The sequence below is a fragment of the Gossypium hirsutum genome, chromosome A05 (genome assembly GCF_007990345.1).
Source record: "Gossypium hirsutum isolate 1008001.06 chromosome A05, Gossypium_hirsutum_v2.1, whole genome shotgun sequence".
NCBI lineage: Eukaryota > Viridiplantae > Streptophyta > Magnoliopsida > Malvales > Malvaceae > Gossypium > Gossypium hirsutum.
In genome coordinates this window covers 77,317,290-77,333,089 of record NC_053428.1, presented here as the reverse complement: position 1 = coordinate 77,333,089, position 15,800 = coordinate 77,317,290, and the positions used below count along the sequence as shown (strand labels likewise).

Genomic DNA, 15,800 nt, shown 5'->3' with positions numbered 1-15,800 from the left:
ACCGCAAAGATCTTTAGAGAACATCTTGTAGTTGAGAGATATGGATTTCTTATTACAATACATGGCAATATTCTACTTATGGATAAATATGAACTTAGGACTTATCAAGAAGCGGTGGTATGCCCAAATTCTGAGAAATGGTTTGAGGCCATGAGGTCTGAGATGAATTCCATGTCAGAAAATCAAGTATGGATCTTGGTTAACCCACTAGAAGGGGTTAAACTCGCATGGTGCAAGTGGGTTTTCAAAAAGAAAACTGACATGGATGGTAATGTACAAACATACAAAGGGCAATTGGTCACTAAAGGTTTTCGCCAAGTTCATGATATTGGCTATGATGAAACCTTTTTCTTCTGTTGCTATGTTTAAATCTATCTGGATCTTACTTGCAATAGTTGCATTTCATGATTATGAAATATGGTAGATGGACGTCAAAACAACTTTCCTTAATGGGAAACTGGAAAAGGATGTGTACATGACACAACCTGAAGGTTTTTTCAATCCAAAAGATGCGGGTATGATATGTAAGCTACAAAGAACCATTTATAGGTTAAAGTAAGCTTCTCGAAGTTGGACTCTTCGTTTTAATGATGCGATCAAAGAGTTTGGTTTTATCATAAATGAGTATGATCCTTGTGTTTATAAGAAAATTAGTGGAAGAACTATTGTATTCTTGGTATTGTATGTAGATGTCATACTTATCGCAGGAAATGATATACCTACCCTATAGTTTGTTAAGACTTAGTTAGAAAGTTGTTTTTCTATGAAAGACTTGAGCGAGGCTAAAAACATATTAGGAGTCAAAATCTATAGAGATAGATTAAGACGACTCCTAATACTAAGCTAAAGTATATACATAGATAAAGTACTAAAAAGGTTTAGTATAGAAGAATCTAATAGATGATTTCTACCTATGAAACATGGTATTTCACTCTCGAAGGAAATGTGTCCTTCAACTTCACAAGAGAGAGAACATATGAGTGAGATTCCAAATGCTTTGGCTATTGGATCTATCATGTTTGTCATGTTATGTACTCATCCAGATGTATAGTATGCTTTAGGCATGTTGAGCCGGTACCAAGTAGATCTCGATGAAAGTTATTGAGTCGTAGTTAAAAATAACCTTAAGTACTTAAGAAGGACTAAGGATACATTCCTTATATATGGAGGTGAGAAAGAGTTGAATGTAAAAGGTTACACTGATGCTAGTTTCAAAACAGACTAGGATGGTTCACGATCGCAAACGGCTTTTGTGTTTTGCCTTAATGGTGGTGCTATGAGCTACAAAAGTTCAAAGCAAGATACAATAACTGATTCTACAACTGAGGTTTAGTATATTATAACTAGTAAGGTTACAAAAGAGGTTGTTTGGATTAAGAAGTTCATATATGAATTAGGGGTTGTGCCTAGCATACCAAATGCTATAGAACTTCATTGTGAGAACAACGAAGCTATTACACAAGAAAAGGAACCTGGATCTCACCAGTGATCCAAACATATACTTAGGCCCTTTCATCTCATTCAAGAAATCATTGATTTAGGATATGTGGAAATATGCAAAGTACCAACAAATGTCAACATCGTTGATCCATTGACAAAGCTTCTGACATAGTGAAGCATGATCGTCACACTAAGTCACTCGGTATTAGATGTATGATTGATTGGTCTTAGTGTTAGTGGGATGATCACATACTCGTTTTACCTTATTTATTTATATAAGGCATTGCAATTATTATTTCAGTTTCTCTTTCTGAGTATATAAATAAACTGAATTGTAATAAAGTCTTAAGAAAATATGATTATTCTTAAAAGGTTCCTTAGTCAAGTATTATTGTAGACTTGAGCAATAATGCATTGATACTAATGTGTAGTTGATTGATGACAAAGAATTGTCATTGGCATAAGAATTCCAAAATCAATACATGACTATGTGTTAGAGAACAACTTATTGGACTTACCTGTTATGAGTTTTTTTCTTGAATTATTATGTAATAGTCACAATATTACTCATAGTGATAACTATGTATATGATCCTCAGACTTGAAATCATCATTGTCCCAACATCGTGAATCATATATTTTGATATAGTTAAAAAGTCTACTATAACAGGTTATACTATAAAGACTGAAGTTGGAAATACCACGATCCATGTAGTGGGATATGGTTGATCAAGATAGAATTTATCCCTCTTACATAATGGAAGCAATATCTTAGGCCTCTTAATGGAGTGAGACTAGAAATGCACTGCCATGCTCGAATAAGTTGTGATGAGATATCACACTTATTTGTTTATTGTAGTTTGCTCAAAAAATCAAGAAATATGATATCGGACTATAAAAGTGTGACTATTCCATTACTTGTGTCCAGTATAGTTATTAAGGATAAAAGGATATAATACATGAAAAGATTATCATATAAAGGTTATGTTGAATCACAACTTCTTCTAACTTGGTTGGCAATGATACATTGCTAGATGTCACTCATTGCTTGTAATGTTGGAAACGTTCTAGTATTACTACCAACATTACAAGATCCTAGAGGGTCACACCCTATAGTTGAAACGAACAGAATCCAAATACATTTGGCATTTGTATTTAATTGTCACATTTGATTGTAGAATTATTTTAATTTGATTGTTATATATTAAACATATTATATGTAGAAACTTGTTGTACACAAATAGAGAACATGGATATAATTAATATATGAATTTGATTCATACAAAATATTAATTGTATATATTTTACTGAATTAATTAATATAAACAATTATATTAATTAATTTCGGTCAAAATATAAAAGACATGAAAATTAATATTCTTTTGAAAAGAATATAATTAATATATGAATTTGATTTTTATAAAATATTAATTATATATATTTTACTGAATTAATTAATATGGACAATTATATTAATTAATTTCGATCAAAATATAAAAGACATGGAAATTAATATTCTTTTGAAAATATTATAATTAATTTTGAATTTGATTCATACAAAATATTAATTTTTATATTTTACCAAATTAATTAATGTAAACAGTTATAATAATTAATTTCGGTCAAAATATAAAAGACATGGAAATTAATATTCTTTTGGAAAGAATATAATTAATATATGAATTTGATTTATACAAAATATTAATTGTATATATTTTATTGAATTTATTAATATAAACAATTATATTAATTAATTTCGATCAAAATATAAAAGACATGAAAGTTAATATTCTTTTGGAAAGAATATAATTCATTTTTCTAACTTTCCATTCGTTTTCTCTATTAATAAGGAATAATCTTGGTTTTCCTTTTTAATAAGTGATATCAAAGAGGATAAAAATATGATAATCCATTAGTGTGTTAATGTTACCAACTTAATAATTTAAAAGGTCTAGCAACTGTTTTTAGCTCTCTTTGAAAAAATTAAGAGAAAGTGGTTGTTCGTTTTTTTACGGGGTGGACTACGTAAAGGTCGGGACGTTTTTGTTGTGGTTTGGAATCGACATTGAATCAGTAGCATCCTTTCAACATTTTCAGTAAAGAAAGTATATTTTCAACCCTAATTCAACCCAATTTGTACTTCGCACATAAATCCTTGACTGTGGATCGCTAGAATCTTTTTTTCACTGTACCACCAGCTGTCCCAATAGATGAGACTATGCTTCACCTCACTCCAAACATTAGCAATAGATCGCCATACATAAGAACAATTGCTATGGTGTAAATTCTCCGGAATAATCCCATGGATATTGTATTTTTAATATTATGTAACTCTTTAGATTAATTTTAGAAATTTATATTAAACAATTATATGTCAATATCAATACTAAAACTATCAAAATATTTTCACTCAATCGTACTAATTATAAACAAATGAATACTGAGTCATAAACATATTAAAAATAATTTAAATTTATTTAGAGATGCAACTTATTTAGGGTTTTCAAACCCTTATTTTCTTTCCATCTTCACGCTGCAAAGAACTACTCTCCCCACCTTCTCTCCGATTTTCACCATCATTGCTCCAAAAAACTTCCATCTACTCTCATATACTCTTCCAAAATATTTGAAACCATAGCACCCTTCAAAATCTTCTATGAAAAAACTCCTAAAACACAACATCATTTGTACAAGTTTCTGTTAAAAAATGAAAAGAAAATCCCGTGTCACCCATGGCTGTAAATTATTTGGATTCTTCCATCGCTGCACATTCACTACATATAAATTCGAAATATAAAAAAAAACTAAAATTAAAAATGATAATAGTAGAATATCAAAATAAAAAAATGTATAAATGATAATTGCATATCAGTTAAAAATTTAATTCACCGCTGAAATAGTCTACTCGATTTTTTTAACAATAATTTCATTATATATTCTCATTATATTTGTTCTGTTTGATATAATGCCATAACCCTTCCCAACTCTTAAATAAGAGGATAATGCGCTTCAGTCCACTTGAACCCACGTCCTCCTGCACTAGCAATAATATTGATTGAATCGAACTAAAACTCAATCAAATCTATTCAATTTTTTTTAAAATAAATATTTTGAAAAAAAATATGATTTCTACCAGAAATAATGTAATTATTTTTAATGAATAATTCCATAATTAAATTTGAAAATTCATGAAGATAAAGTTTATATTAGCATATATGATAAAGTTTATATTAGCATATATGTTGCATATTTTAAATTTTTCAAAATTTATATATTTCCGAGTTTAACTTGTGAAGATAAAATTTATATTAACATTTATATTGCATATTTTAATTTTTATTTATTTATATATTTTCCAATTTATCTTGTGAAGATAAAATTTATATTGACATTTTCACATTGGTTTTAAATTTTTTCTTTATCCAAGATAATCTTTAAACTTGATAATTGTTCTTATTTTAGGGCTTCAAGTTTTTTTTATTCAAGTTAGTCTTTGAACTTAGTAATTGTTCTCATATTAGGATTTGAATTTTTTTATTCAAGTTAGTTCATGATATTTTCTTGAAAAACAATTAGAAAAAAAAATTAACTCCAATGTGAGAACAATTGTCAAATTTAAAAATTAAATTGAATTAAAAAGAACTCAAACCCTAATATGAGAATAATTATCAAATCTAAGGACTAACTTAAAAAAAAATATTTATCCTATTGTAGAAACATTGAATTTCTTTCTTCACTTTTAGCATAAATAAACTCGGACCATCTTGTGTTGCAAGGTATAATGGACGCAGGGTCTAGCATATCCGAGAGGTCCTAAGTGGACCAAATTCTTGGGTGCCCATCATTTAGTACTAAATAATTAATTTATTAGTCATAATTTCCTTAAACCAATAGCTGAAGCTTTTCTTTGTTGATAACCCAAAACAAAAAGTTCAGATCTCTTTGTAGTTATTAAAAAGACTAATTAATAATTAATGTCACATTAAACCAGAAGAGATAGCGAAAGAGAAGTAAGATGAAATGAATTTTTTCACATTTCAATTATTGGTATTGTGCTACAAAGTTTCTTAAAGAAGTGGAACCATATCCAAAATCAATCAATCAATAAATAAATTAGCCTCATCTTCCTTTTGAATTCATAAATCTGATCTTTGTTTCTTTTCTTTCTTCTTGAGGAGAGGGCTACTGAAAACAAAAAAACAGTTTTTTTTTTTTATAAAAAGAGAAGAAAATTTTTAGTATTTCAGAAATGTGAAATGCATCTCCTATGCCTTGCAGCAACAGATTTTTTCTTCTGCTTAGTTTCATCTTTCCAGGTTTTGGCAATGTCAAGTGCTACACTAATGGCATCCAAAGATGCACCTGAAAGACCTCTCCTTGTGAACCCAACTGCATATAACCCTCCCTTGCTTTTCCACCCATTAGGGAATGGATTCTTTGGTACCCCCTCATTTGAAAATAATTCATTTTCCTGCATTCCGAGTACATAAAATTACACTTAATTCATCCATCCATCCGTTATAAGTTTGAAATTAAGTATTCGATATAATGAGTGCTAGTGCAATGAATTATGATAAATAATTATAGGAGGAAAAGAAAAGTCAACTTAAATATATATTTTTCAATCACGGAAGAAAAATACAAATAGATAATAAAAGAAGTTTGACCTTTGAATTAAGATAAAACAAACCATGAGAGACAAAACTGAAATTTCTGAAGAAAAAAAACATGTGAATGCATATGTCTTAATCAGTTGAGTATAAAAAATATATAAAAAATGGAGTCAAAGACTTCCATAACTGTCAACTGTCACATGAATCACAGAACAGAAGAAAATAGAATAAAAACAAAGTCAATGGGACAAGGGGAAGCTGCTTCACCTTAAGCCATGAAGGAACATTGCTTCGATAGCCAGTTGCAAGGATAACAGAGTCAATATCAAGAGTTTGGCCATTGACAAGCTCAACTTTTCCCCTTGAGAACTTTTTGATCCCTGGGACAATCTTGATTTTCCCAGATTTAATCTTCTGCAATGCACCAATGTCCAATACTGGTGTCTTCCCTGCAGTGTTTTTGAGCTCTAGAGGTCCCAAACAAGGCCTTTTCAGACCATATTTTTCAATATTTCCAAGTATTAGATAGGCTAAAATGATCAGTATCTTGTCAACAAGCCAAAGGGGTAGCCATTTCATCAATGAGACTGCAAATTCAAAAGTTGATGTACCAAAAACTTCCCTCGGCAACACATGGACCTGTTGATCAAATCAAAGCAACATGGTTAATTATATTTTGAAATATCATTACTTTATATTCATAGCAGAACCTTATGTTCGCTTACCGAGCTTCGAACAACCATCGATGGATTGGCATTGTGGTTGCAGAGGTCCAGAGAAACTTCCATGCCTGAATTCCCACATCCAACTACTAGAACACGCTCCCCAAAATAACTTTTACCAGATTTGTAGTCGCAAGCATGTGTAACATGGCCACCAAAATCTTCCAAGCCTTCGAATTCCGGAACTACTTTCTCCGCATTCTCTCCTGTGGCTACTGCAAGCCACCGGCAAATATATTCGACTTCCACCGGAATCGGACCGCCTGTTGAGATGGTTTTGACTCGCCATAAACCGAAAGTTTCATCGTACTTAGCCGACTGCACTGTCTCATTGAAATTTGGGTTTATATCAAAGTGTTTTGCATATGATTCAAGATATTTTATGAACTGGTGTTTAGTAGGGTACTCGGGGAAATCATCTGGGAATGGGAAGTAGGGTAACTGGCAATATTGCTTAGGAAGATGAAGCTTAAGCCGATCATAAGTCCGTTTCTGCCAAAGAGAAGCAATGCAGTCGGCTCGTTCAAGGATTATGAAGGGCACACCTTGGTTTTTAAGGCCTGCACCAACGGCCAGACCTGAGGGACCAGCCCCAACTATTACTGGTCCATTCACCCATATGCACCGGCGAGAAAGCATATGTATGTTAAAACAAATGGAAAACAGGAGTTGGGAGAGAGGTTTTGAAAGTGGTGATTAAGATGGAGAAGAAAAAAATGGATTGTTGTGTTTGAAATGATGTGTAGGGGAGGGGGAGGTGAAGGATTTAAATAGAGAGGGTTTTGGGCAATGGTGCCAATGGCCATGAGATAGCATGTGATTTTGAAAATGATTCTTTTTGGAGGTCAGTTCTCCAATGATAAGCACCTTCTATGATAATAATTATTATTTTATTAGTTTTGATATCATGCATCAATAATCTCCAACTCTTATATTTTATGTCAACTATGCATCAAGTAAACATTTTATTATACTTATTTAAGGGTATTTGTGGAGTTTATATCAATATGTAAAATTAAATTTTATTTGATAATATGTTTTGATATAATAAATTAAAATGTTTTTGAATAAAAGTTAAAATTAAACAAAATTAACAAAGTGATTTCTCCAATGAAGTCCAAGAGATAAAATTTTGAATCGTTACTTTGAACTCTTAGAAAATTTTTGAATCAACTTTATAATCAAGTCAAAATAATTTTAATCAAGTAAGAATTCTTTTAAGTTGAAAAATTGTTTTTAAAACAAGTCAGTATAGCTTCAGGTCAAAAAGTATCGATACTTTTCAGCTAAGTAACGATAATTTTCAAAATATCGATACCTCTCTTAAAAATGGTACCAATTTGAACTTTTGTTTTTCACGATACCAGCTAAGTATCGATTTGGCATCAATACTTTTCATATGGTATCAATAAAATTTGTCTGGTATCGATATTTCAGCTTCAATAGTCACTGAATTTTGCATTTAATGCAAAAATTATCGATACCATTTTATATGGTACCAATACTTGCTGTTGCAAGTGGATTAAATGCATTGGTTTTCACATCCCTAATAACTCTATTCATATCTCTAACAACTACAACGGTTAGAAATCAATTAGAGGGTATAAATATCAGCTTCCTAAGATCCTACAAAAACTAAGAAATCATATTCAAGCAAGAAGATCAATCAAACAACCTTTGTGCCAAATATTTCTAAATTGTGAGCTTTATTCTCATTGTATTTGCTCAAGTGTTTTTCATTGTAATTGAGCCTAATTTGCAAACACATTGATCTTGTAAGGATTATTTTTTTGTTTGCTTCTTTGTATCTCTTTGAGAGGATTTGTGTCATAAGGTTTGGGTAAAAACCTTAAGGGAGTTTGTAAGGTTAAACATTGTCCTCAAAGGTTATCAAATTAGTGAATTTGGAAAAATATTTAGTTGTGGAAAGGTAAGGTAGTGAAGTAGGCAATTGGGGCCAAACCACTTTAAATTCTTGTTGAGATGGTTTTGACTCCTTCCTCTCTAGCTTTCACAAATTTTTTAAAAGCCAATTCACCCCTCTTGGCAGTTTCAGTTTGATTATTTAAGCTAACAATTGGTATCAAAGCTAGCCTCTTTTAGATTGTAACTCAACATTCAGCCAATCAATCCACAAGAGATTACATTTACATTCGATTCAGTTTTTCTTGAAAAATCACAATCCATCTCCAAGCCTCCTTACTTCAACGATGCCAACTACTTCTATCGGAAGACAAGAATGATGTTGTTCATACAAGTGAATGATCTTCTCGTATGAGACATCATCATGGACTGTCCATCCATACCTCTCAAGCAGTGAGAGCTCTTTATTCCAAAGAGCAAGAAAGAGTGGAATGAGGAAGGTAGAAGAAGTATTCAGTTGAATGCCAAGACTATGCACACTCTATTTTGTGCACTTGGTTAGGAAGAATATAGTAGAGTTTAATATTGTTCTAATTCTAAGGAGATATGAGATACACTCGAAATCACACATAAAGGTATTAGCCAAGTAAAGAAGTCTAAGGTTGGCATTCTTACTTTCAGTTATGAAACTTTCAAACTTAAGCTAAAAAAAGATATCAAGGTAATGTTCGATCAGTTTATTATCATCATCAATGGATTGAAGTCTTTTGGGAAGACATATCCAGATAAAGAGATGCTAAGGAATATACTTCGAAGCTTGCCTAAATCATGGGAAGCCAATGTGACTGTAATTGAAGAAGCAAACAATTTAGAAATGTTGGCTATGGATAAGCTCATCGGTTCTTTACTTACACACGAGATGAAGCTCAATAAAGGGGTTGGAGAAGCCAAAATTGAGAAGAACAAGGTTGGTATTACTTTTAAATCCACTAAAAATAAATATAGTGAATCAAGTGAAAGGGTGGATGAAGACAAAGAGATGGTCATATTTGCTAGAAGATTTAAAAAGTTTATGAGGTCCAATAGAAAGAGAAAATTCCAAAAGAATGAAGGACTTAAGGTTGTATCTACTAAGGAGAAGGACCTTATCATATGCTATGAATGCAATAAGCCGAAAGATATCAAGTTCGATTATCCCCAATAAAAGAAAAATAGGTCAAGCAAACAAAAGCTTAAGGTTCATGTTGCTACTTAAAGTGATTAGGATTTATCCAACAATAAAGATCAAGTAGCCAACCTTTGTCTTACAGCCGTTGATGATCCTAAGGTAACTTTTAACTCATTTATTTCAATTTCCTATTCATTTGATGAGTTACAAGATGCCTATGATGAACTAGGCTTGAAGTTTGAAACTATGGTTTCAAAATATAATAAAACTATTTTAAAATTAAAAGATGAAAATAATTCACTCTCCAAGGCCAATCATGAACTCGAAAGTAAAATTCATGATATACAAGCAATTATAAATTATTTTGAGAAAAAAGAACCAAGCCTTGCATAATTTACTTTCAAAGGTTAATAGTGATCATCAAAAGTAACTTGAGTTGCTTAAGAGTCAAAAAACTCTCTCTAATAAAGTTTTACCAAAAATATTTCTAAGAGGAGAAAGCTCAAAATAAAACTTTATTAAAACTAATTTTAATTTCTATAAATATAGAGGTCCCCTAAGTTTTTATAAAGGAAAAATTATTAAAAGTGTATGGGCCCTTAAAGGACTCATAACTACTCAAGATAAGGACATTCTCTCAAAATGGAATCCTAGGGACTGAAATCATATGAACTAATGCTTATGGACCCTAAAGAATTTGAGTACTAAAAATCAAAGTTTAATTCTATGTTTGTAGGAAGAGGAGCATTGCTTCAAGGTAGGTAATTCATGGAAAAACTCATGGTGCCTTGATAGTGGATGCTCAAGGCACATGACCCATGACAAGAGCCACTTCATCAAATTTAAGCCAAAAAGTAGATGAGGAGTTACATTTGGTGATAACTCCAAGGGACAAACAGAAAGAATTGGCTCTATTAGTAAAAACTCTTCAATTCTTATAGAAAATGTTTTGCATGTCAATGGTCTTAAGCATAATCTTCAAAGTATTAGTCAATTATGTGAAAAAGTTCTCAATGTCATTTTTAAGTCTAACCGATGTAAAGTAATTGACATTGTGTTTAAGAAGATTATGCTTGTAGGACATAGGATAGGGAATACTTATATGGTGAATTTAGATGATTTGCATTATTCATTCATATGCCTTGTTGCTAAAAATGAAAATAATTCTTTATTGTTGCATAGAAAACTAGGACATGCTAGCATGAGCATTTTGTAAAAATTAGCCAAAATTGACTTAGTTAGAGGCTTGCCTAAAATTGAATTTGACTTAGATAAAGTTTGTGATACATGTGTTAAGAGTAAACATAGAATAGTCTCATTTAAACCTATTAATGGTGTATCAACTAATTCACATAGACTTATTTGGTCCTATTAGGACAACTAGCTTGGGTGGAAAACAATATTCTTTTGTGCTTGTTGATGTCTATTCTAGGTTTACTTAGGTTCTTCTCTTAAGTACTAAAGATGGGGCTTTAGAAAAATTCAGCACATTTTAAAAAATGAATGAAAATGAAAATGGTTACTCTATCACTAGTGTTAAAAGTGACCATGGAACCGAATTTCAAAATCTTGATTTTGTAATTTTTTTGCAACTCAAATGGAATTAGCCATAATTTTTCAGCACTTATAACCCTTCAACAAAATAGAGTTTAGAGGAAAAATAAAACTTTAAAAGAAATGGTTAGAACCATGGTCTATTAAAACAATTTACCAAAATATTTTTTGGCGGAAGCCATAAGCACCTCTTACTATATTGTTAATAGAGTAATGATTAGGCCTATTTTAAAGAAAATTTCATATGAACTTTTCAAAACCAAAAAAAATGTAAAATTAGCAATTTTCATCCTTTTGGATGTAAGTGTTTTATTTTAAAAAAATGGCGAAGACAATCTTGATAAATTTGATGCAAAAAATGATGAAGGAATTTTTCTTAGTTATTCTTTAAACTCTAAAGTTTTTCGAGTGTTTAACAGAACAACTTTAGTAGTACAAAAGTCTATACATGTTTTTTATGACCTAACCTTCCTCCTAGAAAGGATTCTTGCATTGATGATGATGATGTAGAAAATTTTCACAATGATGATAAAGTTGATCAATTATCAAGTGAGAAGATACAAGAACAAACTGAAGATGCTCTAAAAGAGCTTACAATAGAGGAGAGGGAATTCACTCATCCAAGAGAGTCCAACTATTCCAATGGGGTAACAACTAGATCTTCTCTTAGAAATACATGTAATTATGTTGCATTTATTTCATACATTGAGCCTAAAAATATCAAAGAATAATAAAATGATGAATATTGGATATTGGTCATGCAAAAAGAGTTAAATCAATTTGAGAGAAGTATGAACCCTAGTTGAAAGACCTAGTGAAAAATCTACTTTAGGTACTAAATGAGCTTTTAAGAATAAGCTGGATAAGAGTGGAAACATCATGAGGAACAAGGCTAGGCTTATTGCTCAAGGTTACACTTAAGAGGAAGGAATAGAATTTGATGAAACATATGCTCTTGTAGCTAGAATGAAGCCATTAGGATGCTTTTAGCTTTTGCTTTCTTTCATGATTTTAAATTATATCAAATAGATATAAAAAGTGTTTTTCTAAATAGTTTTATAAATGAAGAATTGTATGTTGAACAACCACTCGATTTTGAAGATTCAAATTTCCAAATCTTGTTTTCAAACATTCAAAAGCATTATATGCTTTAAAACAAGCTCTTAGAGCTTGGTATGAAAGATTACCAAATTTTCTTATTGAACAAGGTTTTTTGTAAAAGGAAGATTGACATAACACTTTTTTATCAAAAGGAAAGATAATGATTTATTAGTAGTTCAAATATATGTTGGTGATATTATTTTTGGTTCTACTAATGATCTTCATTGTCAAGAAATTTTAAAGCTAATACCATTGTGTCAAGATTTCAAGAACATTGATCAAGGTTTTCAATAGTTCAACACTTTTGAGGTAAAACTTAATATTTTCAATATGTTGATTTTATGAACTATAGATTGAAATATTGCTTTTTGATGAATTATTGGGTTGATTTGGAATATATTTATTGTGTTTTGTTGCAAGGGTATCTTATTTCTAAAAGTTTGTCAACATTTTATTTCAAACCCTCTACACACAAGTGTTTGTTAAGATTCCTAGAAAAAAAATTTTAGTGCTTAAATCTCTAGTATGGCCCTTAAGAAGTGTATTAGAACCGGTGCCTCATCACCAAATCCTCCTAGTGGTCTTAGATCATATTTCAATGAGTGTTTTCATTCCAATAATGAACGTGAACGTTTCGATATGAAATTTGCCTCAAAATGGGTTTGAGAGTCTAGAAAGGTTGATATGATCATGTTAGAAGGGATAAAATTTTCTTATCTTCCTATTTTTCAAAATTGGGGTTGGATAGGTTTTCTCAAAATTTCCTCGCTGACTTTTTACAATATTGTTCGAGCCTTTTCCTCTAACACCAAACTCGAACAAGATGAGTCTGATGATACTGTTATAGCCATCACATCATTTTTAATGAACACCTCTATTCGTCTAACTTTGGAAGAGTTTGAAAATTTACTTCATTTGCCTCCCAGAGGTAACTCCAATGAAAAAGGTCATTATAATCCCGCTATCTACATTGAGTTCGAATTAGTATCCAAACTTAATATTCATGATCGTGTTCCCCATTTGATTATCACTTGGAATTGGCGTTCTATCAAGAAACATGTCTAGCTTTACAACACTGATTATTGGTGGCTTGATTCTATCCATTCTGATAGGTTTCTGACCTAGCCCTTATTATGTTCAATAACATTAATAAGACTATTCATGATCGTGTTCTCCATTTGATTATCACTTGGAATTGACGTCCTATCAAGAAACATGTCTAGCTTTACAATACTGATTATTGGTGGCTTGATTCTATCCATTCTGATAGGTGTCTGACCTAGCCCTTATTATGTTCAATAACATTAATAAGACTATCAGGAGGGCAATGTTTACAAACCTCACCCTTCCTCATGACACTTATTTTTCATTTATTTTTTGGAGGTTAAGGATTAGTACCCTTGGAGACACCCTCATTTTCTCTAATTAGCCTATTAGTTGTAGGACAATTCACCATGCTGATTACCATCATGTTGCTAACTTTAGTGAATAGGTCAAGAGTGGTCATCCAATTGCAAATGAAGATTATATCGATGGCGCATTTGAAGACATTCTGACACTCAATCATGTTCCTCCTCTGGATACTTTATCCCAAGTTGCTTAACTTTCATATGATATTAACGTTTCCATCCTTGATGCTCTACACTCTTTGAGTAATGATGTTTGAGGACTAAGAGATGAGGTTAGATCTCATAGAGATGAGGTTAACTCTCAACTGTCGACGTTAGAGATGCAAATGGAATCTCTTCTCACTCATTTTTCTTCGACACCTCCTTTTTTTCCTTAGGATGACAATTAGAGTATATTTTTAAGTTCACATCTTCATATCATTATTCATAGCATTTACACTATTACTTTTGCTTATTTCCCATGTCTATGGCTTGTTGAACCTTAATCTATTTATTAGTATTATAACTTACTTTGGTATTTTTTTTTACATGTTAGTTCACTTAGTCTTTATTTTTATATATACTCTTGAGCTAACCATCATTTTCTCCGAAAGCTTATTTGATTTTTTTATAACAAACATGGAGAGAAAGTAAAGGTAAATTGCTTGATATTGTGCTAAATTAAATTAACTTTATGTAAATTATGTAACATTTTCTTCAAAGTAAAAATGAATGTCAAATTTTGAATTTATGTCAATTTTTTAATTTAGGCCTTAAATTGAAAAGACTTTTATTATGGGGAGCAATTTATTCAAAAATAAATTTACCAAATGTTTTATTTTATCAAAAGGGGGGAGATTGTTAAATTAAGCTTTATTTGATAATATTTTTTGATATAAAAAATTAAAATGTTTTTGAATAAAAGTTAAAATTGAAAAAAAATTGACAAAATGATTTCTCAAATGAAGTCTAAGAGATAAAATTTTGAATCCTTACTTTGAACTTTTAGAGAAATTTTGAATCAACTTTAAAATCAAGTTTAAATGATTTTAATCAAGTAAGAATTCTTTCAACTTGACAAACAGATTTTTAAACAAGTCAATATAGATCTAGGCCAAAAAGTATCGATACTTTTTGGCTAAGTGACCACAATTTTCAAAATATCGATATCCCTTTTTAAAACGATACCAATTTGACATTTTTCTTTTCACAATTTCAGCTAAGTATCAATTCGATATCGGTACTTTTCATATGGTATGGACAAAATTTGTCTGGTATTGATATTTCAACTCCAACGATCACTGAATTTTGCATTTAGTGCAAAAATTATTGGTACATTTTTTTCTATTATCGATACTCGTTGTAAGTGGATTAAATGCATTAGTTTTCACATCCCCAATGACTCTATTAATATCTCCAACAACCACAATGGTTGGAAATCAGTTAGGGGGCATAAATACAATCTTCCATAAATCCTACAAAAACTAAGAAAGCATATTCAAGCAAAAATATCAATCAAATACCTTTGTGCCAAATATTTCCATACTTTTCTTTCACAAACTTGTGAGTTTTATTTCCATTCTATTTGCTCAAGTGTTTTTCATTATAATTGAATCTAATTTCCAAATACGTTGATCTTGTAAGGAGTATTTCTTTGTTTGCTTCTTTGTGTCTTAAGGTTTGGGTAGAAACCTTAAGGAAGTTTGTAAGGTTAAATATTGTTCTCAAAACTTATCAAATTAGTGAATTTGAGAAAATTCTTATGTGTGGAAAGCCAAGATAGTAAAGTAGACAATTGGGGCCGAACCACTCTAAATTCTTGTGTTCGATTTTCTATCCTTTCTTTCTAGATTTTACAAATTTTTTAAAAGCCAATTCACCCCCTTTTAGCATTTTCGATTTGATTAATTGAGATAACACAATATAAATTACTTTTGAATCTTAAATTTTGA

General features: G+C 30.8%; 1 protein-coding gene across 1 annotated transcript; it reads right to left on the bottom strand.

Annotated features, from left to right (window-relative positions):
• Nucleotides 1-5,573: 5,573 nt before the first annotated feature.
• Nucleotides 5,574-7,456, bottom strand: LOC107961188 (probable indole-3-pyruvate monooxygenase YUCCA3). Its single transcript, XM_016897396.2, has 3 exons — nucleotides 6,778-7,456; nucleotides 6,320-6,691; nucleotides 5,574-5,910 (listed from the first exon to the last, which is right to left on the bottom strand). The coding sequence occupies exons 1-3, from the start codon at nucleotides 7,411-7,413 to the stop codon at nucleotides 5,683-5,685; spliced, it is 1,236 nt and encodes a 411-aa protein (XP_016752885.1). The 5' UTR covers nucleotides 7,414-7,456; the 3' UTR covers nucleotides 5,574-5,682.
• Between the last annotated feature and the right edge of the window lie 8,344 nt (nucleotides 7,457-15,800).

What these genes read in the sequence shown, in the direction of transcription:
- LOC107961188 (XM_016897396.2), bottom strand. Translation starts at nt 7,413, where the DNA reads ATGCTTTCTCGCCGGTGCATATGGGTGAATGGACCAGTAATAGTTGGG. An exon ending in CGATGGTTGTTCGAAGCTCG is followed by an intron (nt 6,692 to 6,777) that starts GTAAGCGAACAT and finishes TTTGATCAACAG; the next exon opens with GTCCATGTGTTGCCGAGGGA. An exon ending in ATGTTCCTTCATGGCTTAAG is followed by an intron (nt 5,911 to 6,319) that starts GTGAAGCAGCTT and finishes CTCGGAATGCAG; the next exon opens with GAAAATGAATTATTTTCAAA.